Raw genomic sequence first — 24,087 nt, 5'->3', positions numbered from 1 at the left:
TGGAGTTCGCAGACTTTTACGTCGGAGGGTTGGACGCCGGCTTCTTCCATGGCTGTGCGAGCGGCGTAGCGGGTCATGTCGAAGCCCATGAGGTCGATTGAGGAGCGGGAGAAGAGGGATGGAGAGTCTGTTGCGAGGGTTTGGCCTGCGATGAGGATGGCTTGGTCTTTTAGATGAGGGCGGGCGTCGAGGAAGGCTTGGGAGACGAGGACTGCGGCTGCGCCGCCGTCGGAGGTGGGGCAGCATTGGAGTTTGGTCAAAGGTTCGTGGATCATAGGGGACTTCATGATTTCTTCGAGGGTGTATTCTTGCATGAATTGGGAGTAGGGGTTGCGTTTGGAGTGTTCGTGGTTGATGCGGCCGATTTCTGCGAAGTCTTCGTTTTTGGCGCCGAATTTCTCTTTGTATTCTCGTCCTGCGTTGCCGAAGAGTTGGGCGGCTTCGGGAGCGTTGGTGCGGCCGCGGGTGGCCATCATCATTTGGCCTGTGGTCCCGGTTGGGTTGGCACGGTCGAGGAAGTAGGATTGGAGGGAGCCTGGGTTCATCTTTTCGAACCCGACAACGAGGACTGCGTCGGCCATACCGCCTGCGATCATGGTTCGTCCAAGGTGGAGACCTGTTGAGCCGGTGGAACAGTTGTTGTTGACGTTGTAGATGGGGATCTGGGTCATGCCGAATTGGTAAAAGACTCGTTGGCCGCAGGTTGAATCTCCGTAGCAGTAGCATGCGACGCCTGCGTTAATGTCATCGTAGTTGACTTGTGCGTCGATCATCGCTTTGACGCCTGCTTCGAACCCGAGTTCAGTGTAGTCGACCTTGCCGCGGGGCTTGATGAATTTGGTCATGCCCACACCAAGGCTGGAAAGTGTCAGAAATTGCCATCCCAGGATGGACATAGGCCTTGTGGGAGACTCACACATAAACCGGTGGCTTGTTCTTCGCTGCTTTGGCGGCCATCTTGACGTTTGTTCTCCAGTCAGATCAGATGGTGTCGAAGATGAGTTTCTTGCTCCGATCAGGCGGACGTGAGGTGGCTATTCAGTTCAAGCAAATAAGCAGTTGAGGAATGGCAGAGAAGATTGTATAGTTATGGGAACGTGCCGTCGACTCGAGCACGTACTGTCGCAGCAACAAAAGTAGTGGCGGGGATGCTGGGGCTAATGTTCGATAAACCAAGGGCCGAGGTTACCAACCAAGCTCGCGCTCACGAAACGAGCCTAGGTGGTTAAGAGAACAATCACACCCGCTGTACATCGGACTTTCAGAAGACGAAACTGGCCATCTCTGCCATCGGAATCGGTTATCGCTGGTCAGAAGCAGTTTTGCCTGCCGATGATGCGCTCTTCAGTCCTCTTCAGCCAGCAGTGATTGGTAGAATATGGGCGGACGTGGGAGTCCTGTCGCGGCAAAGACGGCAAAAGTGTTCATGCCGAATGACATCCGAGAGACTGAGATGCGCAAAGTGATCGTGCTCGTACAGCAGTGTACCGAAGAGGACTTGGCCGGACTTCTATAAGCATATGTCAAGAGCAAACATGACGTGGGTACTTGATTTCCTTTGCTTTGCATGTCACAGCCCAAGATGCCAGCCATGTGCAGACTTTTATACGACTCGCGTGACGGTCGGCCAACGCAAGACTTCTCATTCCACAGTAGTAGTGCTTGCTCTCTAGAGTAACCCTATGGCCCCATTCATGCGGCTCTCATGTGTGAAAGTGTCCTGCTTCGGTTGTAATAGCCACCATGGACGACCTGAACGATGCCGCTCTTCAAACGCCGTGTTGATTTAACCCATCGCCTGCATGCATGATCATATGTCGTTACGTTTACGAACGTGGCTTTTCCTTCTTCTCCTTCCACAGAGCACTGAGACCGACACCAGAAACCTTGACGACCTTGAATCGCACACCGGGAATATCACCCTTGGCCTTGCCCTTGCGACCGAAACCAGCAAGCAGGACCTCGTCGTTCTCATCCACAAAGTTCAAGCAACCGTCGTTTGGCACTGGTAAGCAATTAGTGGGGACCCAGATGTGCCGATGGAATGTTGTATTCGTACCGAAAGCAGTGACCTTCTTGCCGTTCTTGATGAGCTGCACACGCACACACTTCCGGATGGCGGAGTTGGGCTGCTTGGCCTCAACACCGACCTTTTCGAGGACAATGCCCTTTGCGTGTGAAGAACCCTTGATGGATGTTAGCCCATGTTCGCGCAAGTCCATCCCATGGCGCAATCGCTCAGATTCTCCTCTCCTTATCCTGCTACTTCCCCAGAAATGGCCATGTGATGTGGTGGATGATACGTACTCCGAATGGCGAGGACTTGTATGCGGTACCCAACAGTCGCTTCTTGTAGTGAAGATCGGCCCACTGCTGTTCACGGCGGTGGTTGCGAAGCTTTCGTGCGGCCAAAAGACCTCTTGGCTTGCCCTTACCCATGATTGCTGCGAATGTATGTCAGTGGAAGTCCGGTTCGAGGTTTTCTGCGCTCGAATTGTAGCGGGCTGCAACGGAGATGCTGCGGAGGAATTCGTGTGGGAATCGTGCATGTGTGATCGGATCGAGGGCTCTCGTGTGGATGTCGATGTTGGAAGATTCGGAGGCACTCACCGGTGTTGTTGTGGTCGTTGGGTGGATGGGTTGCTTCGTCGCAGAGGTCTCGAAGTCGGTGCAGGGCAAGCGATGCAAATTGCTCGACTGAGTGCGAGGCTTGGCGGGACTGCAGGATAGAAACTGCGGCGCAGACTTCGGAACGGCAATTGCACGGCGCAGAGCACGACTGGCTCACAGAAAACGGAGACTAGCGGCTGGCTGCAGCTGTTCACTTGATGCTCCATGTCGACGCCAAGAGAAGAACAACTCGACGAAAGGTTCTCAGAGTGACAACCATTCACACGCGGTTGAAATTGATCCAAAGCAACCAGTGGAATCATGCATATCAGAGCTGCTGATTCGAAATTTCATATCGCCATGACCCCAGCTAAACAAGTCACGCTTGAGTGCTGCAATCTCCTCCATCACTGCAGAGGGGTAGAGACATCGTAGCAAACTGGCAGCAAGAAGAATCGTTCCATTTATCGTGAGGGAGAAGACATCATCGAAGTAAGACCAAGCTGACCTCAACCCGCCTTTCGCTTTTGGTATCATTCAAGCACGCCCAGCTGCTCCCTCCCCCTCCCCAATCTCCTGTCGTTTCGACCGTAATAGTACATAATCACACTCATCACACATCATACGTCATGCCTAACGCCACCTTCAAAGCCTAGAGTTTCCTCGCTCGTGCCTGTCCACTCTTCCAGAACGCACTCGTGAAGTTGGCTCGTCAGGTCCTGCGACGACTGTGCCGGGTCTTCGTCTTTCCTGCGGCCGCGCCCGAGAGAAGTTCAGTCCCATACTCATCCACCAATCCTCGGGAACATCATCGCGAGCCGCGAGACGCTCTACGATGCGACGCATGGAGTCCAAGTCTTGGACGTCACTGCTTTGGACATCGCCGCTGAGCAAAGCTTCCGATACTTCACGCTCACTACTCTGGCTGGGAGGACTGACTGGGTGCGATACAGGCCCATCACGCGAAACCATAGCATTCTCGTCCTGTGACGCGCTTTCGTACTCTGGAGGCGGCGAGCGCAAGTCGATAGCTCTAGGACGGGATGACTGCGCACCATCCGCAAGTGCTGAACTCGTGTATCGGCGGAAGTAGTCGTGAACCTGATCAGATGTTTCACGAGCCACGTTGCGTATCTCTTCGCCGTATTCTGGTCGCGGTCGAGTGATGTATCCATCCATAGGCCCGTCTGGGCTTCCTTCCCTGCGAATGTGATTCCCTGCAGAACGTCGACTGCGCCGGATAGACCGGTTCCTAACTCTCTGAGAAGCCGCAAGCATTTCTTCCCAATGCTGTGGCCCGTCAGGAGCATCGCGACGGAATCTCATGATCCGTTCCCGACCTTCTGGAGTCTCCAGTGCCTCCTCGACGAGTCTGAAGCCTATGTCGACACTTGGCGGCTCGTTCACCAGAGCGAATCGATTGCCCTCCCGTCGCCGGTTGTCCTGATGCCGTGCTATTCTCTCGCGCCCCTCAAGTGTACCCATCTCGCCATGGTACATATCCTCGGCGACAGCTTCGCTATTGATCATTTCAACGTCATTACAGATATCATCTTCAGAGCCGGAGTCACTGTCATCACCGGAATTTACTCTGCTGTCCTGATCGGTCATTTGAGTATTGTTGCTAGAGGCATTGAAAGAATGGCTGGCTGCCGCACTTGTAAAGCTGCTCTCGGCGCTGGGTAATGATTCGTCCGGAGTGATCGTGGTCTGCATGATCTCCCAAGCATTGTTAGCCTCCGGACTGCGTTGGCGATCCACAAGGCCATCTACTGGGGAATCAGGTCGCCAGGCGTGACTGAGAGGGTGAGCTCGTCTAAGAGCTGGGCGGGGACCATCAGCTTCTGACGCTAGGATGAAGAGGCTGTCCTGTGGCCCGGATGTGTCCAAAGGTGGTGTGGGAAGTGTGCTTCGACGCGCAGATGACCCATCTCTCGAGTCCGGTCTCCTCCGACTGCGCGTGGGCTCGGGAGATTGTAGGATACGCAGTGGCTCGCCAGGGTTGAGAAGAATGGTGTGCATCGGGACTGACGGATCGTCGCGATTGGCAGGTGGAGTGGGAGAGCGGCGCAACGCACGATTCTCCTCAGACTCCCCATGCTCATCCTCGCTCAGATCAATCAGCTCCAAGCCGTGGCTAGGTCTTTCGCGCCAGCCGTGCAGCTCTTCCCTGCGCGCGCGGTTGCGGATTTCACGCAGTCTTTCATTGCGCTCGCGCTCTTGCTGCTCTCTTGCTGCACTGTGCGCATGTATTCTCGCCGGTGCTCCACGAGTCGCTTCCCAGTAGCTGCGAGGTTCTGGCACTGGTGGCGGTGGAGGTGGCGGCAATCGAGTACTGCGCTGCCTATCGGCAGCCTCTATGAGGTTTGAGATTGATGGTACGCCTCTGTCGTCGCCACGACGCTGTTCGCGCAACCCATTGAAGCCGGCAGAGGGTGGAGGAGGAGGAGAGCGCATGAAGCGCGGCGGGAGGACTGAAGGCTCGCGTGGTAGCGGAGGACCGCGACGACCTCTGCGATTGCCGTGGATGGAAGGGCGCCTGCGGATGGACGAGCGCAAACACGCAGTCGGGTCAGGCTTGGGCCCGTTCCTGCTGCTCGATTTCTTCTCGTCTGGATCGCGCCATATTCTTCGCGCACGTTCGTGTCAGCCTAGGGTGTAATGTAGATGTATTTTTTGTTTGCGGCTCATTGCCGAGGGGATGGCGCGCTTCACGCTTTTCTTCACGGCGCGCCGGCTGAGCGTCGCTGTTTCTCAAGGGAGGGCTTACGGTAAACCCATTTTTGGGTGCGGCGGAGCGGAGAGAGTGGAGGACGGGCGGCTACCAGCAGCAGCACGCGAGCAGGCTGAGAGGAGATGGAAGGCGCAAGAGGGTGAGGGGGGGTGGGGGGGGTGGTGGTGAGCTTTGTCGTCGGCGATAACTTAGCAAGGTCGTGCTCACTTCGGCGTAACGTGACCAAAGTGCTCCTTCTCCAGCCAGCCCTCCACGAGGTGACAGGCAAGCGCAGGCGGCAGCGCGGTCCGTGCAGTCTTCCCTGCGTCGCGTCCAGAATGGCAAGATTCGTCGCACGACGCAGATGTGTTGGAGGGACTCCGGCCAAGTTTTCCCAGGACCGCTTTTTGGTGTGGGGGGCAACACAGGAGAACTCTGGCCCCCCCCCCCCTGGAGACGTCGACACTCGTCGCCGTCGCCGCTGCTGCCGCCGCCGCCGCCGCCATGCCACGATGATCGAGCTCGGTCTGCAGCGCATCTCCAAGCTGCTCAGTGATACTCCATTGCCATGGCGCGCAATCCACGTCGCCGGCACGAATGGCAAAGGCTCGGTATGCTCCTACATTTCCGAGATGCTGAATGCATACAATCGATCCGGCCATCGCAAGCACAGAAAGCAAGACTGCATCCGCCATGGCCGTTTTACCAGCCCTCACCTTATCGACAGGTGGGACTGCATCCAGATGAACGTTGCTGACCAGATGCAAGTCATCCCCACCAGTGTCTTTTTGGCAACGGAGAAAGCGGTGCGGCACAGAAATCATAGGGAGAACATCAATGCGTCTGAATTTGAGCTCCTCACTGCCACAGCCTTCGAATGCTTTACTCGCTCGCATCTCGATATTGGCGTCGTCGAGGTTGGTATGGGAGGCAGAGAAGATGCCACCAATATAATCGGCCAGCCAACTCTCGCTGCCCATGGCAAAGAGCGCAGAGACATCGACTCGAGTCTTTACAGACCTGCTCCACTCATGACAGCCATAACACGTATCGGTAAGGACCATCAGCAGTTTCTCGGTGATACATACGCCAAGATTGCGTTTGAGAAGGCCGGCATCATCAAGCCTGGCGTACCTCTCACCTATTATCAGCAGCAGGATGCACCGGAAATCATCCATGTCATTGTCCAGCGCGCACAGCAACTGCGCGCACCTATTATACTTCCACACCAGCGTCAGCTCCCACAGATCGATGGTCACGACAACACGAAGCTGGAGGCGTGGCGAAAATACAATGGCGAGATTGCCCTCGTCTGCACGTGGACTGCCTTGATGAGATTGGGAAGAGTGCCCGAGCGTCTTCCCGAGGAGACCACGACCGATTACAAAGAGCTTCAGCACCTCCATGATGAGATGAAATCAGTCGTCCGAGATTATGTCTTTCCGGGTCGACAGGAGCGGATCTCGCTTGCCGCTTTGACAGGCTATACTGGAGAAGTCCTGCTCGATGGTGCCCACAACCAGCAAGGGATTGAGCTGCTAGGGCAAGTCGTCGATAGCCTCCGGGGCGCCGACCAGTCGAAGCCTATCATATATGTTACAGCCATTTCAAACAGTCCAGAGCGCAAAGTCGAAGACATCCTAAAGCCACTCTTGAGGTCAGGAGATAGCATCCTAGCTGTCGAGTTCGGTCCAGTAGCTGGCATGCCATGGGTTGAGCCACGATTATCGACAGACGTGATCCGCATTGCGGAAGAATCCGGTACAAAACTCAATGTTTGCCGCGCATATGGAAGGGATATCGCCAAGGCACTCCAGCATGCGTGTAGGAGCGCGGAACAGCAGCTTGGAAGTCACATTGTCATCTGCGGCAGTCTCTATCTTGCTGGCGAAGTTCATAGACTGCTGCGAGATGCCAGAAGATAGAGCTTCGCATGGCGTTGACAAAGATCAGCGACCAGCTTGCAGATGAAGCTGAGCGCTTTGCAGCTATCGAGCGCCTTCTGCTACTGTACGCCGTAGGGTGCCACCGACACACGACGTGCTGTTGTTGTGCAAGCACAAGACTCACTCTTCAACGTAGTGCCACCAGCCAACACGCACGTGCCATGCCACAATGCGACCACAAAATCTTATTTCCTATTCTTCGACAGCCGTCAGTTACATTGCTGTACTTCGTCGCTGAGCATCATCTCAGTCCGCTACAGGGATGTGCAGCTTGACGATTCTATCATCAGCATACTGTATATGTAGAGGCCATAGTCACCCTTCCCAAATTCCCGGATATCTCGTCCATTGCATTGTCTTATTCGGGCACCCAGTGGAACCTGTCTTGGCAATTGAGCGCCTCACATTCATGCTAAGATCTGCAAATCTGCAGATCCGCGTCCAATCGATGCTGCCGCATTATCTTGAAGTGCATACACTTTCAACCACACTGGCTACGGCCCACGGCTGCACCTCGCGCATGCTGTAGCTCACACAGCGGAGGGGTGATCGACCTCATGAATATTGCCAGCCATCCGTCATGAACTTTTCCATCCGACCACCCACCTAGCTCATTGAGCTTCAAGTCGACTCCATCAGCTTGCTCGAGCACACGACCAGACTGAGCAGGAAAATCACGATACGACGCAATCATGGGCGTATTTAACAAAGTGATGGGCGCCTTCATCAATCTCGGCGTCATGACCTATGATAACGCCTTGGTCGTGCTCAATCTCCTTATGCCAAAGCTCAAGGAAGGACATGTCATCCCAGAAGGTGCACCAGGCCACAATCTCACATCATTTGGCGAATTCGTGCCACCAGGACCTGGCGACTCCCGATCAGCTTGTCCAATGCTCAACGCCATGGCGAATCATGGAATCTTGCCACACGACGGCAAGAACATCAGCTTCAAGGAACTCAATGCCAAAGTCCGCCAGACCTTCAACTTCGCTCCCAGCTTCTGCTTCTTCGTGCCAAAGTTCTCAGCTGGTGAGTCCTACTCACGTCATACAGTTTAAAAGCCTCAGCTAAAAAGTCAGACTTCTTGAACAAATCCTATTGGAATGATCGTTTCGACCTCGAAGAACTGAGCAAACATGCCGACAACGCTATTGAACACGATGCCAGCCTCACGAGACACGATTTGGCGCTTCAGCCGGACCAGGGCAAACCAGACTTACAGCTCGTGGATGATCTTCTCAAGGAAGCTACCGGCAAGACACCCGATGGACGCCCACAGCTCACCAAAGCCGATCTGTCGAGAGCGCTTTCCAAGCGAAGGGCGGATGCACGGAGGACGAATAAGGAATACTCGGAGAGCTTTTTCCATAACATGTTTGGAAGCGCAAAGTACGTCTCCGAATCAGACTTCGCATTTGCCAATGACAACGGCTAACAAAAATGATTTCAGCTCTTCCACGATGCTCACAATCTTTGGCGGACGCGTGGACGACTTGCTGCCGATGTTGACGGAAGAACGATTTTCAGATAAATGGGAGCCACGAATTCTGGACAGATATGGTTTGACAATGGGGAAGTTCAACTTTACGGTATTGCCAGTAGAAAGAGGCGTGGATGTGAAGCCGTATCAGAAGACAGAGGCGACTGCGCAGTCGTGAAAGATACGCATGGCAGAAGAGGTTGTCGAGAATGGATGACTGGAGACTGCATGAGCCACGGAGCAGAAGGACAGGGCATGGACATCGTGACGATCGTAATTCATGCCATCGTAGCTTTCATAACCTGTACCAGGCTTCCGAACTAATAAGCGTAGAAGAGCGTCTTCTCGGCACTCATTTCTCGCAACTTGCGGTTCTCGCGCCGTAGCATCCACCTCATGACCAATGCACAAAGTGCGACAACGACCGATAGACAAGCATTGGTGGCCATGGGAGTAACAAAGCGAGGCGGGTCATGGTAAAGATACTGCGCTTTCATCAGCGAGATCCTGGACACACACAGAAAGCAGGTTCTTACAGGTGACCAGATCATAGCCGCAGTCGAGATCGTATTCGCCAACGCAAGTGAGCAAGCCTTCTTCTCTCTCGTTTGACCACACGTCACAGCGATCTACACTCACCAAATCAGTCAACAGATCGGTCATAGGTCGTAAGGGACGTACCCAGCCAAAGAGTATCCCATCTACGGCATTGATAGATCCGACAAAACACATCATGGCAAAATATCTGGCCCCAGAATTCATCGTGCTAGCCGCCAAAGTAAACCCAAATATAGCAATGATCTTGCCAACACAGATATGCCATGTCCGCTCATTAAACTTGCCGGAACTCATTGACCAGCATAACATTACGACCGTGGCTACGAGGTAGGGCGGACAAGTCAGGACTAAGGTGATAGTCTGTGAGAATCCTAGAGTTTTGACAACCTACAATCGATGTTCATCAGCCAGTCCAGTCCGCCCAGAGCGTATGCAAGTATCATGTCTTCTTACTCACAGTCGGCAAGAAATTCTTAAAACTAATCGTAACCTTCTCAGCATGTAACATGAAAACAAACACCCACAATTTCTTATCCTTGGCAGCATCAATCAAGCCACGAACAGTAGTCGTATTAGGTCCCGCCTCAACAGTATCCCTTTGAATCCGTTCAAACGCAAGCTGACGTTGGGCGGGAGTAAGCCATCGTGTATCCCGTGGCTCGTTAGGCAGAGTAAACGCCGACCCGATGGCAACGACGAACGTGACGAGACCTTGAATGAGGAACATCCACCTCCACCCCTCGAGTCCTGCGATACCTTCCATTCTGAAGAAGCCGAGGGCGATTAAGCCCGCGAAAGCTGTGGATAGAACGCTTCCGCAGAGGAGCAGTGTTACGCGCAGAGCGAGCTCCTTTCGAGTGTAGAATGTGGCTAAGAGGTAGAAAGCTGCAGGGATGAAAGGCGCTTCGGTAACTCCTAGGAAGAAGCGACAGAGTACCATGCTTTTGAAGTCCCTCGCGAGACACGTCAGGGTTGAAACGATGGCCCGTTATTACTTATGCGACCACGAATTCGTGGTTCGTTCATCAGGCGTCTATCCTGCAGCAGATCGATCCTGGTACCTAGATCTCCAACATTGTACTATCCTGGGGCTCAAGTAGCACTGTTTGAAGGATTATTGCTGGGAACTCAAGCTGTTCCAGGATGGTAATGCCATACTTGGTGAGGTACTTGTCGTCTCAGTCTCACCTTTCGTTTGTACTGATCTGCTTCGACCGCTGAGGCAAAGGGCGAGAAGTCGAAGGCCACTCAAAACCATGTTCAAGCCGCAACGCATTTGGTTCCGGAGTAGAATATCCGATCGAAAGCCTCGAACGTTGCTTGGGGGCACTGGGCAGTACGCGATGCCAAAGCTCTGGTTGGTTGGCCTGTCGACTGTGACCGTATGTCAACATGGTCGGGGAAAATACAAGCTTACTGCACAGAAATATGCTTCGAGGCTTGTCAACAACAAAGCCCCAGAGGCTCGATGCTGTTTCCCACTGCGAAGGTGAAGTAACTATATCAAGGGTCCAAGGTTGAAGTGCCGTCCAGGTGCAAACCCCCAAAAGAGATTCACAGTCCCCGTCTCTTCCCCGAGCCCCAACTACCCACCCGAGCCCTAGCATAACCCGATGCTAGCACCATTATAGAATCGCGCCTATATAGAATTACGTGCTCTTTCCACCTAATACCGGCTATTTCCGTTCCTAGTTAGTATTATTAACAGGCGCGTAGCGCGTTACCTAGGAAGCAATTCTACTATAGACCTAAAATTTATATTTCTTCCCCCTTTTATAGTAGATTGCCTAGTAACTATCGAAAATAGCTAAATCTCTATTATACGACGAGTTTCTCGATAATCTTATCGCTAGTAGTAGTAACGACGTAATAGAATCGGTAGTAGCGGTAGCGGCGGCGTAAGATACGTAATCGATAGATATAGTAGTAGAAGAGATAGCGGCGGTAGTAGAAGGCGCGCAATCGACGGTAGTAGATATTAAGTCGTAGAAGGAGGTCTAATCTAGAGTTAGAGATACGTATTCGAGGCTATAGTCGCTTACTAAGCCTTCCTCGCGAGCGTATATCGTTACCTAATAATAGATTAGTATCGCTACGCCCTAAGAAGTACCTATTCTCGAAGAAGGCGCGCCGCCGTAGTCTAATACTACGAGAGGATAAATTTCTATCTTATTAAGCGCTCGAGGCCTATATCTATAACTTTAGCAAGATAATAGGGTATAAGTTTAAGTAGTATAAGCCGTAGAAGAACAAAAACGGTATTAAATATCGCTATTAGTAGGTCTGTAGTTACTTCGGACAGCTAGATAAGTATACCTAAAAGGACGACGATAAGTCGATAAAAAAGAAGTCGCGCTCGAAGAAGATAGGTTATCGATTCTACTTCTACGCTGTCGCTATTAATCTAGTATAACCTAACAGTTAGTAGCAAATCCGGCATTCGAGTAAAGATAGTTACTACTATTATAACTATAAAAAGGACGATAGTATAGCTCTTACTACGTATAGGACTCGCTTAAGAATAGTCTAGTTTCTCGAAGAGTTAGAACGACTATAATACGCTCGGCTTCTAACGTCTAAGATTATAGCCTACTTCCGTAGGTACGGTATCGTTCTTAAACTATAAGATCTATATAATATTATATAGGCTCATAATAGTAATATATACTATAAGCTTAATTAGGTAGAGCGAATAGTTTAGTTTACTAGATAAGAACGGCATATTCTACGAGATTAATACTAACCCTTAGAACGGCTTAATTCGCTTAATAGTCGCCCTCTACCCTTAGTCGCTCTAGGCGTTTAAATCTACGCCTTATACTATCTATATCGATACGACGTATTCGACTAATATCTATAACCTCGAGCTCTTAGATATTATCGCCGTAGGTCTACTAAATAATACTATTAAGCTCGGTATTAGCCTTATTAGACCGAAGCCTAACAAAGCTAACTTCGTATAGTTACTAAAAGCCGTATAGAAGGGCCTCGAGTAAGCTAGCTATACTATACCTATCGTTATAGTAACTAATCGTAAAGAGTTACTTATTTAAGCTATTAAAGAGGTTATTCCTAAGGCTAAGTATATATACTACGAGTAGCATCTATAGCAAGACGTACTAACTCGAGTACGTAAAGAACGAGGCTAATTCGGACAGGTTAAAGCTAATAGTTACTAGACTAATAGTCTAGCAACTAGCAAGTTCTTATAGCTATTTACTTATACAATCTATAGTTAAACCGAAGACGAGTTTAATAGCAACGTAAAGAAGCTCGATAACGTATATCCTATATTTAAGGTCTATCTATATACTAATTAGTAGCGCTTTAAACGTAGTATTATCGACTGCTAGACTAACGAAGTTCTATACTTCGGTACTAAGGCAACGCTACGAGTTAAGGGTACGTACACACGTATTAAATAGTAGCTTAACTATAGTAGCCGTTACGATATATTTACCCTCTTTAAGAGCCTAATTAACTAGTAGGTAGAAGGCTACGATCGACAGCGAGTCGCTCTTACCGAGAACCTAAAGCGCTATAATAAGGCACTAATTAGACCCTTCTAGGCGAGTGTCTTTCGCATTATAAACGACTATTGCCTACTATAAGTAAAGACGCTTTATATATAAGCTGTTACGCTTATAAGGACTATAACTAACGATAAGGGCAATAAGATTAAGCACTCGGCCTTCTCGTATAGCTATCTATAGTGCCGCTATAACGACTACCTTAGTAAGACCTATAGTTATCCGTACTAATACGATATTATAAAGCTTCTCGAGATAGGCAGAAGCCGAGCTATACTATTACTAAGCTACTTCTACGCCTACTAGCTTATCGACTTCTATAGAATACTACGTCTACGAGAGCTAGAGATTATATTTAGCAACTAGAAGCCTATAACTAGTAGCGCTACTCTTTACTCTACGAAGCGTACCTTAACGGCCTAAGAATTAGACGACTTAAATACTACTATAGTTACTAAGAAGTAGAAGATAGTAATAGCTAGGATAGTCGACTTTGTACTAGAGCTAGGCGTATTACTTACTTAGCTTCGTACGACGGTTGCTAAGTACTATAAGTACGTTAAGAGCTAATGCTGTACTTAATAGTAGCCTTACTAGAAAGCTAACCGTCCGTATAGCTCTACCTACTACCTAAGCGGTTTCGAGTACTATAATCTACGAGCTAAGTCTTTACTTCTAGTAGCGCTAGAGCCTCCTTCTAAGGTAGATTAGCTCTACTAAGAGCTAGAGGACCTACGTAGACGTAAGTAATAACGACTTTATTTACAAGAATAACGAGCGAGATAATAAGCTAAATATAGCCGCTAGTAAGCGGCATTATATAAGCAATAACGACGATAAGCTACTTAGTAGTAGTACTAGTAGTAATAATAGTACTTACTTATATAGCCTATAGCGCGTCTAGTAATAGCGCTACTTTATTAGAGTATACTATAGTAATAGCACTATTAGTTTACTTAGTAGTAGCATTATATATAGTAGTAGGCTAGTTAGTAAATAAGAGACTACTATAAGCCTGCCTATACTATATCGCGTAGTTATAAGGCGGTAGGTCGCAATCCGCTTAGACCTAAGTAGATAGCTAATAACTAATAATACCTTTAATCTTGCTATACTACTAATTTACTAACAAACTTTAGCTTTATAGCTGCTAGTAGCAGTATTGTAGTAGACTAGTAGTTGCCCGGCTAGCGGGGCCTGCCGCGACGCGATTATCGCTTCTATACGCGATTTTATATAGAATAGCCGATCTCGTAATCTCGGGTTATACTAGGGCTCGGGTAGGTAGCTAGGGCTCGGGGAAGAGACGGGGATCTATAGTTGCCTTAATTAATCTTTATTCGCGAAACTGTCCCGCTAAGCTATAGACTGCCCTGTCTATATTTATTGCGATTCTACCCCTAATAGCCTTACGTGTTCTTCCCCGTTTGGTAGAGATCTTTGCCGGCATTATTTTTATCTGCCCGGATTCTGTCTAATTCTCCTTTGTTACTAGTCTTAGTGCAATGTTCTAACGCTACGCCTAAGTAAGAGCCATATAGTTTATGGCCGAGGCTTTGGCAAGCACGCCCCTGCTCGGCAGCTCGGAGAAGGGTGATATTGCAGAAGCTAGGGTAAGGCTTTCTCGGTAAAATGCTAAAGAAGAGCTCTTCGTCCTCGAGCTAATGTAGCTGTGAATCGATGTCGATGCCGGCTGAGGCATGGGAACTTCATTATACGAGAAATATATGAAATCGACGGAAATTGTTGTGTCACACATGTGTTCTTAAGGAGAGGAGGTAGAAAGTGGTGATGATGTTGGTAGCTCACTCGGCTTGTCTTCGGCTTCTGTGGGAGCCAACACTCACTTCGAACGTCCTCTCCTTTCACTGGCTCACACAACACGAATCTTCTGCGACACAAAGCCTACCACTAGGCTATACACTGATATCTTGTTGGAGTCGACATTGTCACCTACATCGAAGCATTACAGCCTTTTCGTCCTGTCGCGCCTGTCGTGCAACTCCACTCCGGACCCCCCAGCACGTAGTTATAGAGGAGCATGCTGCACGAAGTCCGACCACCGCGAGAACATCACAAGAGCACGCTATATCATACAAGCCACGTCGAGCACTCGTGTCTCTCTATATGGAAATGTCATGGCGGCAAGAAGACGGCTTGAATCGTGATCATGCGCGAACACACAGTACCGGCTGCCTGGCTGATATCGGTCGTGCACCAGTAGCACGGCGCACGAGATGCGAGTCTGCAGGATACAACAGTACTGCTGCCCGCCCAACTTCTACCCTACAAGCTCTTTGAAGAGATTGCTGAATTGGCGGTCTGGCTCGGAAGTGGGCTGTGGAGGCAGAAGCCAAGGTGCATCAGTTGTAACATTGCAGATTGTCTAGCTCATCTTTCCGAGCATCCCCCATCGGACACTTCCAAGCATTGCGCCTTTTCTCGGAGAGCAGATGTATGTACAGTCTTTGACGAGTTCTGGACGCGCTCAACGAGCTCGAATGTCGGATCTCTCACCCTGACCACGATTACACAGTGACATGACTCAGTCTAGCTTTCACCAAGGGATCGTGCACGAAAGTGAGCAACAGCAAGTAAGTAACAAGAAAATCATGCTGACCATTGGAACCTTTGCACAGCGCTGGCGAAGTTGATGCCGAAAGCAAAGAAGTCCATCTCAATAAAAAGAAACCTGGCGGCTTTCCAGCCCGGACCGAGTCGATCGAAGCCGCCTTCATACTTTTACCACAAGTCCAACCCTGTTTCAGAGTGTTTCAAGATACGCACGATCATCCTACACAAGGCCTCCCGTCCCAACTTGTCCGGCAGCCTTTGCCTCTACCAGCAAGGGATCAAAACGGACTGGACATGACAACTTGCGCTTTACCGAGTCGGAAGGTCTAAGACTCACGAGTCAACCCGTGATCTCGAGGTCTCAGAGACAACTTCAACACGAAGCAAAGTCGGTGATCTGTACCCTCACGTCGAGGCAGTCCGCTATGCTTGTGCTGTCAACGCCGACCGCATGGACTACTCCCGAAGCCACCCGGCTGCATCGCTGGTACCCTGTCCCGATTTCCTTTGTTCCAAGATGCACTGTCACTGTTTCCAAGATCAGTGATCATGTTTCGGCATGATGCCCCTTCACTCCCCGTCAAGGTTCAACCCGTCATCCGCGCCGTGCGATTGCGTCTCAATCACTTGCGGCCAGGTATTCGTTGTCAGCCAAGGCTCCAGTCGCGTGAGGCTCATGACAGGCTTCTGGTGGTTGGCGATGGTGTAGCAGTCTTGTTGGGACCAGTCTCAGATGAGCGGTGTCAAGATCAGAAATCGTGATAACCGCAACTGGGCATTTCATATGATGTGCTATGACGGAAGGGCACAGACATCGGATACAAACCCAAATCTATTCTGCGCCTGGACAACTACACTTCGTGCCTCTGCCTTTTCTCCTTTGGTCGCGCGCAAGTCGACTGATGCGACTGGACAAGTTCAATGAACGCCGCAGCTGGTGCTGTGCCGCCGCAATTTGCAGTGGTAGGCAAGAAACAGCCATCGCGGCAGCGAGAACAGCAAGAGGATATGGGCGACTATAGGCCAATCTACACAAACTCCTACCAGAATCCTTACGAAACCTACCCACAAGCCCCAGTATACAAACCGGACAGCAACAGCCACAGCAACGGCAGCAATCGCAGCCGTCATAGCCAAAGAAACAGCGTGCATGGGACGACGAAGGGCAGATTAGATGACGATCGACTGGCAGTTCCAGATTACATGCACAGCGAGCGACACAGAAGTAATCGGGAGCGGCGCGGTCGCTCATCTCGTGCTTCCCACGACTCCGACGATTCGTATCACGACCGAAGGCGGCGCGACCACCGTAGTCGAAGTCGCAGACGAGAAAGGGACAAGGAGAGCAATAATAGCGGACAGAAGCAACAAGAGCAACAACAAGACCAAGAACAAGAAAAGGAGAAGAAAACAGGCCTCGCAAAGTTCGATGAGTACATTACGCCTTTCAATGTGGGCATCTTGCTAGGCTGCTTCGACCTCATTGGTGGAGGTTTGTCATTGTACATGACCAAAAAGCGCTTCGGCAAGAAAGCGCAAGCAGCTCAGGCAGCGCAGAACGGGGGCGGTACCCAAAAGGCGGGTGGCGCCAACGGGGGAGGAGGCGGTGGAAGCCAGAAGCAGCAGGACAACAAAGACGGCGGAAGCCATGGCAGTTCCAGTAGAAGTTCCGGACGATCACGAGGGCGCAGTAGACGATATGACAGGTCCTCTCGAAAAGGCTCGCGATCGTCGTCGGAGGAAAGTTATGACAGTCGCGATTACAGAGATGCTCGGAAAGAGCCACATCGCTTGGAGTATGATCGTGCGAGTGCAAGGTCTCTCCCTAGGTCGGGGAGGTGGGCATATCATCCAGCAGGCAGGCATCATTAACGGCGTTTGGACATTTTTCTGCGGTCTTGGTTTTGTATGAAGAATTTTGTGTAATTTCATGCTCAAAGGTATCGTTGCAAACGGTTGATCAACTTGAATTGCTAGGATGAGTTTGCCGCAGCCCGATGGATGGGCAAAAGTGCTGGGGCCAGCAGAAACACCAGAATCGCAGAATGTATTGGACCTGATAACCTGCTCTACTTCACCAGAACTCCGGTTTGGCATCGAGTGCTGAGTCGTCTGCCACATCCCGCGCTCGCGTTGCAGGGCTGTGGAAGCAGAGCTAGATTTCTAGTTGTATCGTGTAAAGTGAGCCATCGATTCGAGCCTCAAAGCTGCCAGTAACACCATAGTCTACCACCATTCACTCTTCATCCGGTATGTTCTCCAACTCAATGATGAGATTTGGTTGCTAAAGGTTAAGAGTATTCTCACTCCACACAGTGATCTGCTTGATTCTCTTCCTCCCAAGCTCGCCGCTCCGCTGAATCAGCAGGAATGGAACACCCCAGACATTATTCATGCCCAAAAGTGCAGCGAAACCTTCGTCTTCTCTCTTGACTATTACGCCTGTGCCTCCGGGAGCAAGGCCGGTTGAGATTTGCTTCTGGTCAATGAGCACTTTGGCGAGAATCGCATGCGAGTCTGGATTGACGACGTTGTGCTGGACGATATAGCGTAAACCTTTGCGGAGGGTTGCGTCGTTGGCTGTGATCTTGTCCCAGATGAGCCACCAGACGTCGGAGAGCTGACTCAGCTTAGGACCGCGATCAGTAGCCTTGTTCCAGTCTTTCCGCTTCGGCGTTGCTTCGTTGTCGATTTGATACTTGGGGCCATAGTTGAAGTCGGCCACAATTACGCCTTGCTTGGGATACATGTTGTTCTCGTAAGTCGCATCTGTGGGCTAGCATTCGTCAGTCAAACTGCACGGCTTGTTGTGTATCAATAAACACTTACAGGATAGTTGTATGTCACTCCATCGATGGTCTCAGCAGCATGCTCTTTCTTGTGATACAGTCGGACCGTCTTCGCGATGCTCAAGTCCTGCTCTCTTGGGTTTCGATCTCCCAAAAGATCAGCAATCAGAGTGTCATGCTCGCCGCCGTAGTTACCGCCGATAGGATTGCTGCCCCCACCAGGTCCAGTCCAGCCCCATTCCGCCAGCTGCTCCCATTTTGTCCACTTGCTGGTCGCCAGGTCACCTGCTAGCAATGGATTCTCCATCCAGCACATGAGCATCTTGCCTTTCTGTTCAGCCTTATCATATGCCTCTTCGCCCGCAGGCTTGATAGGTTTTGGCGCTCGCCTAATGAGAGCATGCTTGGCAACAAGTGCAGAACCTCGCGAGCTGTTGAAGAAGTCATCTTCGATGATGCTGGGTGTTAGAAGGGACTTTTCGGACTGCGCTGGGACATGCTGCCACAGCGAGCGCGGGTGGAGTCTATCCGTATTGCGCAAGGTATCATATGAGATAGAAGTAATCAGCAGGGCAATGACCGTGGCAATCGCTGCGAGCGCAATTAAGCGGCAACGAGAGAAGCAAGTATTCATACTTGACCTTTGGTCTGCTCCGAGCGGTACTCTCGTGGTGGTATTGTGACCTGATTACAGCGTTGATGCTGGACAGACAAGCGCAGTCAGCCGTTACACGGCTGGTAAGAATGGTCTGAAAGGACCACCGTGACTGATCGCCTTTGCTGCTAGATCGAATCCGAAGTCGAAGAGGTCATTTGTCAAGTCGCGGTCGCACGGCGTAGTGGGATGTAGCACAAGCGGGTACTCGTGGTAGAGTACCTCCCACGGTGTTGCGGTATTGCCCCGATGTGATTGCTTCGCCTGCTAAGGGTTGTATGACTGCGAGTCTGCAATGCTTTGTAGTGTTCGCGAGTGGTGGATGTTGCATTATTGGATTGAACACGGTTGTAGTCCTACTCAAGTGAAGCAGGGCGCCTGGCAAACAGTCACTTGCATGTGACGAACTCCATGTGACAGTGAACGAATAGATCTCGGGACACTCCGATGTTTGCCGCGCATGTTTGACTGGAAAATGTCGAACGATAAATTTGAGCTGCCAGTATAAGGAAATCAGTGAAGGGCAGAACGTATAGCTTGAGGCGAGCATATTGCAGTCTTACATATTATACTACCGGTTTGAGCAAAGCACACCTGTTTCAAGCTGCGCATCTGCTGCGTGTGGTCTTCCCATGCGGTATGGCTGGACTTGGGAGACCGGACAGCATATCTCTCTGCGAGTTCTGACAACAGCGGAAACCTTGTAGTACTATACTCAACCACATTACCTGCCATCTTGAGGTTCGAACTCAAACGTCGGCGAAAAGACCTGCAGCACTGCGGCAGCCATGAGCAAATTCTGGGCGACGCCCATAGCAAGCAGTGTTTCAATGTTGCGAATCGGGTCATTCAACAACCTTTTTCTGAGATCCTTTACAGCACACGAAGTGACTATGTCTTCTCAGTGGGCTACACCTTTTCAAGCCCAAAGCTGCTGCTACTCGTGAGGGCATCGAGACCGTTTCCTGCGGTGCACGGATGACGCGCTCTGGTTGCTCGACCTTCAACTGCAACTGCAAGGTGGAGGCGGTAGTCGAGTGGTGGCCAGACTCAGCGCCGTTATGAGCTCGCCCGATGGCCAAAGTGCTGGATTCCGCGATTTAGGAGAATTGAGATGCAAAGCAGGAGGAGAAGTTCCCTAAGTGGAAGCTGAAGTCGTATTCCTGTCCCGGAAAAACTCTTGGCCGACCCGAGCTCAATTAGCCGCGTGTCCTGTGGTTCTGCCTCTCGTAGGCGGTATCAGCAGCGTCGTACTTCGTGACACAATGGCGAACGAGGTGTGACGAGTCGAGCGTATGATCATGTTTGTAACTTAAGTCGTTCGCGAAGCTATGTAGAGATATGTGCGAGGGAAGGGAAGAGAGCTACAAGAAACGCGCGTACCGAGCCGCGACGGCCCGTTCCGAGCGTCACAAGCGACAGCGCGTGAAGTGGAATCTCATCCCATCTTCCTTGCTTCCTTGCCTTGCCCCATCTTAGGTCTTGAGCCGCAGCTTCTTCCCAGACTGCCCTCCTGAGTGTGTCGAACCTTGTATCGGCATGGCCTTTCCACAGCCGTGAGTTGTTACAGCTGCCAAAGACACCACCTTCAATCGACGTTGTCAATTTACCTCATGACGGTGGACTGCATCCTCCTCGCCGACGGTCGCCGCATTGATGCAGCAGACTTGATCGGTAGCGGCATTGACGGCTTCATTATTCGTAACGGAAGCCATGTGCTGAAAGCTCCCAAACTCTTCGGACGCCTGCTCTCTGACGGGACGATCGAGGCAGACAGCGAGAACGACTTCCATCTCAACCATCTAGAGCTAGAGATACAAGCCTACGAAAGACTACGCGGCGTGCCAGGTGTTGCTGAATGCATTGAGTGTACGAGCAACGGCATACTGCTCAAGTACTATCGGAACGGAGCTTTGAGTGAATACATTTCTTGCCATAAACCGCCATCGATGCCCTGGAGATGGCGCTGGGTCCTGGAGGCGACAGAAATAATTGCACACTGCCATGAAAGAGGGGTCCTTGTCTTCGACATTGCTCTGCGTAACTTCCTCCTCGCGGATGACTTCAGTCTGCGAATAATCGATTTCGCAAACAGTTCGCTAGTCCCACAAGGTGTGAATATCACCGAAGCAAATTTGGATGGCTGCACAGTTAGATTGGATCTCTTTCACCTTGCCAATGTTATCTACTCTATCATGACCTGGCAAACGTTCTCTGTCGACTGCGCGATAGAATCAGAATGGCCAACCATTGATCAAATACCGGACTTAGAAGGACTCGACTTTGGTCAGATAATACGCGCGTGCTGGAACCGGGAATACACGACCATCCAAGAATTCGCACTAGAGATCCGTCTGTGTGCAAACACTTCTTCGTCCGCCAAACCACTCGAATCTCAGATCCCAAGCAATACTCAAGCAGCAGTCAGCGACCGTTCCTCATCACCTGTGCTTCCGCCTGCTTGATGCTAGGAGTAGAACACAAGACGATGGCTGCTAAAACCCACCCTTCTGAATTGTGGGCATTTGTATTGTCTGTCGGTGCTGGAACCCTGCGAACCATTCTTCAATGGCTGGCACTGTGTGCCACTAAGAAGGGCAGAGTCGCATTTCAAGAGGTTTCTACCGCCTTCAGGTATGTCGACGGTGTGGCCACATTTGGTGAATCGACGCGGCGCGGGTTTGATTTCAGTACACATCGTAAGAGACTCTGGGATCAAGAGCGTGGGTACTAGAATGTCATGAGGACTGTTCTGCAGGGAAGAGACTATGGCGGGCGAGGTGGCCTATATAGAACTAAACTGCTCGGAGCTCAACGATTATCCAGGTGCGAGGCACAGTGAACAGATGAGCACGTAAGACACCTAAGGAATCCATCGCGATAAGCTGACTGTAGAGTATTTTGCGTAAGCGAGTATTTGGGCGCTTAGCCAGCGTGGCACCTGTCTGCGTCTATATTGCAAAGCCGGACAGCCGGCTATAACTAGGATCCTTATCCAACCACATATTGGTGCCTTGCAAAAGGGCCCGGACTGTTTTTCGGGGGGAACGAGGGCTACTACCTCACGTCTCTTCTAATAGCTATACTACTATATCTCACCAAACACACTAATTCTACGGTCGGAAACTGCAGTATAGTATGTTACATTGTATTGTCAGTCCTCTTCTATGTTTCTAACACCTATAATAGTATTGTTCGTAGCGCATCTGCCTAAAAGCCGTATTCTTAGTACCTATTTGCCTAAAGCCGCAGCCCTCGGTCTATACACCAATCTAAATCTACCAAATCTATTCTATAGCTCTACTTACTATATAAGACGAGAACATAATTCAATAGGCATTAGATAAAGGCTAGAAGAGTAGAGATATTGTACGGTTATTGCTCCGCGATAGACGTAGCTCTTGCACTACTATTTGGACACGGATAACTAGGTAGAATCGGACAGCTAATATATTTCTAGTAAAGGGTAGTAGACCGCATATAATTACACTAGCTATACGAGACGACCTGTTAGAGTTCTTAACAATAAGAAGCATATACTAGCTAGAAGAGATGCAGATAATATTGCTAGAAAATCACTAAGAATAGGTATCGCGATCTACTATTAGTCGTTGCTTATTAAGCAGTGACTTCACTAACAAACTGCTATCTCGTACGGCTTTACAAAGAGACCCGATAGCAAGGGCTCTATTTAAGGCCAAACTACAGTTATTTGCGGCCTTCTAAATTATATGCCTTAACGAGTCTTATACTTTAGATAAGACTGCCCTTCGGAGGCGTAGATAGTTACTAAAAGGCATACTAGCAAGAGACAGCTAACACCTACACTACTCGTAGCGATATACGATCCTTCTAGTATATACGATTAATAGCTATCTTCTAGAGCTACTAATCTAGCAAGGCAGTGTTAATAGTTACGACTTTATAGCCTTCGTACGCTATCGAGTATTGCTACGCTATACGCTATATCTAGGTCTACGGTCTGTAATATTGCTAGACAACTATAGCACCTATTTAAGAGCTATTCTAAAGGAGATGTGCTTAGCGAAGGGTGTATACCTGCTCTTCCTTCTACTATATTCGCCTAACTATAACGCTATTAAGTTGAGCTTTAAGTACCTAAAGCACTAGATTAAGAAGAACTAGTAAACAATGCCTAAGTATAGATTACCTTACTAGCAGGCAGACTTCTAGTCGTACCTAGAACTGGCTTGTAAACGATAGGGTAATAATATCGATTACTTGGCTTAGTTCAAGTATTGTAAAGTGCTCGAGAAACTATATAAATATAGTCTAATAATGCTAGCCGAGATATAGAATAAGCGGCAGTGATTGTAGTGTGTACTAAATTCCGGCTCCGTTTGTATATAGAGTGCTAAGACCTTATATATTATAGTAATTTGCTAGTAGATTAATGCTAGATTCTCCTCTGAATAACTTCTAACGGTTGTTAGTTATATTGTTGCTATTAGCAGTTACTACACTGTCTCCTAGAGGTATCGCAATTGCGGGGCTTAGTAGATCGGACTAAATTTGAAAATAGCCGACGTTTAGCTAAATGCTATATATCATCGCAACAATACTACATTATTATTATTATTATAGTCGGCAATTCGAGAATGAGTGCGGCGCTCTTATATAAAAAAACAACGATATAAATCGGATGTATAGTTGTAGTACAATACGTCGATAAACAAAACTAGTATTATCGGCTAGGCTTGAAGGTCGTAGAGAAAGCCGAGGTGCGACACAGAATAGCAAATGTGAGGTTAAACATAGAACTATCAATAATTCAACACCTATATAGCGCTATAACTCAACGATACTATATCTAAATTAATCTAAATAAAGCACGCGATCGATCTATAGTACTACCCCTTATACCTCTAAGTTATAGAACAAAAATTAGATAGATAGTTGTAGTAATCTATATAGCTAGGGTTAGCAAAGCTAGCTTATTATTATATTAGCTTTACGCCCCTTAATTTCGACTACTTTAGCGCAGTATAGCATAGTCTATAGCTCGCTTACGAAGCGCCTGTCTTATGCCGAAGGCAGGCACTACCCTTACTAACCTATTCTTATTCTCTTGTCGTCGGAGCTGTTTCAAATTCTAGGCGTCTTCTATAATAGCCTTAGTAATAGCTTCCTATCTGTCCTACTATATAGGATGCTGTTAAAAGAACTAGGCTAGGTAGAGAGGTGTCTCTACGTAGTTACTTAATATAG

General features: G+C 49.6%; 9 protein-coding genes across 9 annotated transcripts in view; 4 read left to right on the top strand and 5 right to left on the bottom strand.

Moving 5' to 3' along the window:
- MYCFIDRAFT_187118 (uncharacterized protein) overlaps positions 1–957 on the bottom strand; it is a gene marked incomplete at both ends in the record, with an annotated part of 1,527 nt that extends 570 nt beyond the window's left edge. The window contains 2 exons of the mRNA XM_007926288.1: positions 15–858; positions 917–957. Of these exons, the coding sequence (XP_007924479.1) occupies positions 15–858; positions 917–957 (885 nt within the window). The remainder of the gene's footprint in view (positions 1–14; positions 859–916) is intronic.
- A 603-nt stretch (positions 958–1,560) lies between these two features.
- MYCFIDRAFT_53803 (uncharacterized protein) lies at positions 1,561–2,639 on the bottom strand. Its single transcript, XM_007926106.1, has 4 exons — positions 2,611–2,639; positions 2,308–2,444; positions 2,060–2,186; positions 1,561–2,005 (listed from the first exon to the last, which is right to left on the bottom strand). Exons 2-4 carry the CDS (start codon positions 2,437–2,439, stop codon positions 1,827–1,829), a joined length of 438 nt encoding a protein of 145 aa, XP_007924297.1. The 5' UTR covers positions 2,440–2,444; positions 2,611–2,639; the 3' UTR covers positions 1,561–1,826.
- A 667-nt stretch (positions 2,640–3,306) lies between these two features.
- On the bottom strand, positions 3,307–5,391 carry MYCFIDRAFT_84151 (uncharacterized protein; the record flags this gene model as incomplete). Its single annotated transcript, XM_007926287.1, has 2 exons — positions 3,307–5,149; positions 5,381–5,391. Coding segments are annotated over 2 exons (1,854 nt in total), but the record flags the coding sequence as incomplete, so codon positions are not given.
- A 444-nt stretch (positions 5,392–5,835) lies between these two features.
- On the top strand, positions 5,836–7,248 carry MYCFIDRAFT_84150 (uncharacterized protein; the record flags this gene model as incomplete). Its single annotated transcript, XM_007926286.1, has 3 exons — positions 5,836–6,244; positions 6,362–6,556; positions 6,671–7,248. 3 exons carry the CDS (start codon positions 5,836–5,838, stop codon positions 7,246–7,248), a joined length of 1,182 nt encoding a protein of 393 aa, XP_007924477.1.
- Positions 7,249–7,884: 636 nt separating this feature from the next.
- On the top strand, positions 7,885–9,074 carry MYCFIDRAFT_71095 (uncharacterized protein). The gene is made up of 3 exons (XM_007926150.1): positions 7,885–8,301; positions 8,352–8,661; positions 8,723–9,074. The coding sequence occupies exons 1-3, from the start codon at positions 7,962–7,964 to the stop codon at positions 8,928–8,930; spliced, it is 858 nt and encodes a 285-aa protein (XP_007924341.1). The 5' UTR covers positions 7,885–7,961; the 3' UTR covers positions 8,931–9,074.
- MYCFIDRAFT_44417 (uncharacterized protein) lies at positions 9,073–10,295 on the bottom strand (the record flags this gene model as incomplete). Its single annotated transcript, XM_007926070.1, has 4 exons — positions 9,073–9,237; positions 9,289–9,381; positions 9,434–9,697; positions 9,768–10,295. Coding segments are annotated over 4 exons (1,050 nt in total), but the record flags the coding sequence as incomplete, so codon positions are not given.
- A 4,089-nt stretch (positions 10,296–14,384) lies between these two features.
- MYCFIDRAFT_172915 (uncharacterized protein) lies at positions 14,385–17,631 on the top strand (the record flags this gene model as incomplete). Its single annotated transcript, XM_007926285.1, has 19 exons — positions 14,385–14,433; positions 14,539–14,599; positions 14,645–14,955; positions 14,990–15,052; positions 15,085–15,198; positions 15,231–15,375; positions 15,406–15,420; positions 15,480–15,650; positions 15,686–15,772; positions 15,799–15,908; positions 15,932–16,020; positions 16,052–16,117; positions 16,142–16,308; positions 16,332–17,020; positions 17,061–17,218; positions 17,244–17,290; positions 17,329–17,359; positions 17,392–17,557; positions 17,597–17,631. 19 exons carry the CDS (start codon positions 14,385–14,387, stop codon positions 17,629–17,631), a joined length of 2,574 nt encoding a protein of 857 aa, XP_007924476.1.
- Positions 17,632–17,650: 19 nt separating this feature from the next.
- Positions 17,651–20,660, bottom strand: MYCFIDRAFT_84146 (uncharacterized protein; the record flags this gene model as incomplete). The annotated part of the gene is given in 6 exon segments (XM_007926284.1): positions 17,651–17,695; positions 17,711–18,190; positions 18,244–18,634; positions 19,587–19,721; positions 19,774–19,871; positions 20,469–20,660. 6 exon segments carry the CDS (start codon positions 20,658–20,660, stop codon positions 17,651–17,653), a joined length of 1,341 nt encoding a protein of 446 aa, XP_007924475.1.
- Positions 20,661–21,188: 528 nt separating this feature from the next.
- MYCFIDRAFT_210714 (uncharacterized protein) lies at positions 21,189–21,861 on the top strand. Its single transcript, XM_007926283.1, has one exon. The coding sequence runs from the start codon at positions 21,323–21,325 to the stop codon at positions 21,590–21,592; it is 270 nt and encodes an 89-aa protein (XP_007924474.1). The 5' UTR covers positions 21,189–21,322; the 3' UTR covers positions 21,593–21,861.
- Positions 21,862–24,087: the final 2,226 nt, after the last annotated feature.

Source organism: Pseudocercospora fijiensis, assembly GCF_000340215.1.
Source record: "Pseudocercospora fijiensis CIRAD86 unplaced genomic scaffold MYCFIscaffold_3, whole genome shotgun sequence".
NCBI classification, from domain to species: Eukaryota; Fungi; Ascomycota; class Dothideomycetes; order Mycosphaerellales; family Mycosphaerellaceae; genus Pseudocercospora; species Pseudocercospora fijiensis.
This window is presented reverse-complemented; position numbering and strand designations above follow the sequence as displayed.

What these genes read in the sequence shown, in the direction of transcription:
- MYCFIDRAFT_71095 (XM_007926150.1), top strand. Translation starts at nt 7,962, where the DNA reads ATGGGCGTATTTAACAAAGTGATGGGCGCCTTCATCAATCTCGGCGTC. An exon ending in CGTGCCAAAGTTCTCAGCTG is followed by an intron (nt 8,302 to 8,351) that starts GTGAGTCCTACT and finishes CTAAAAAGTCAG; the next exon opens with ACTTCTTGAACAAATCCTAT. An exon ending in AACATGTTTGGAAGCGCAAA is followed by an intron (nt 8,662 to 8,722) that starts GTACGTCTCCGA and finishes AAATGATTTCAG; the next exon opens with CTCTTCCACGATGCTCACAA.
- MYCFIDRAFT_53803 (XM_007926106.1), bottom strand. Translation starts at nt 2,439, where the DNA reads ATGGGTAAGGGCAAGCCAAGAGGTCTTTTGGCCGCACGAAAGCTTCGC. An exon ending in ACAAGTCCTCGCCATTCGGA is followed by an intron (nt 2,187 to 2,307) that starts GTACGTATCATC and finishes ACATCCATCAAG; the next exon opens with GGTTCTTCACACGCAAAGGG. An exon ending in CAAGAAGGTCACTGCTTTCG is followed by an intron (nt 2,006 to 2,059) that starts GTACGAATACAA and finishes ATTGCTTACCAG; the next exon opens with TGCCAAACGACGGTTGCTTG.
- MYCFIDRAFT_210714 (XM_007926283.1), top strand. Translation starts at nt 21,323, where the DNA reads ATGCTAGGAGTAGAACACAAGACGATGGCTGCTAAAACCCACCCTTCT.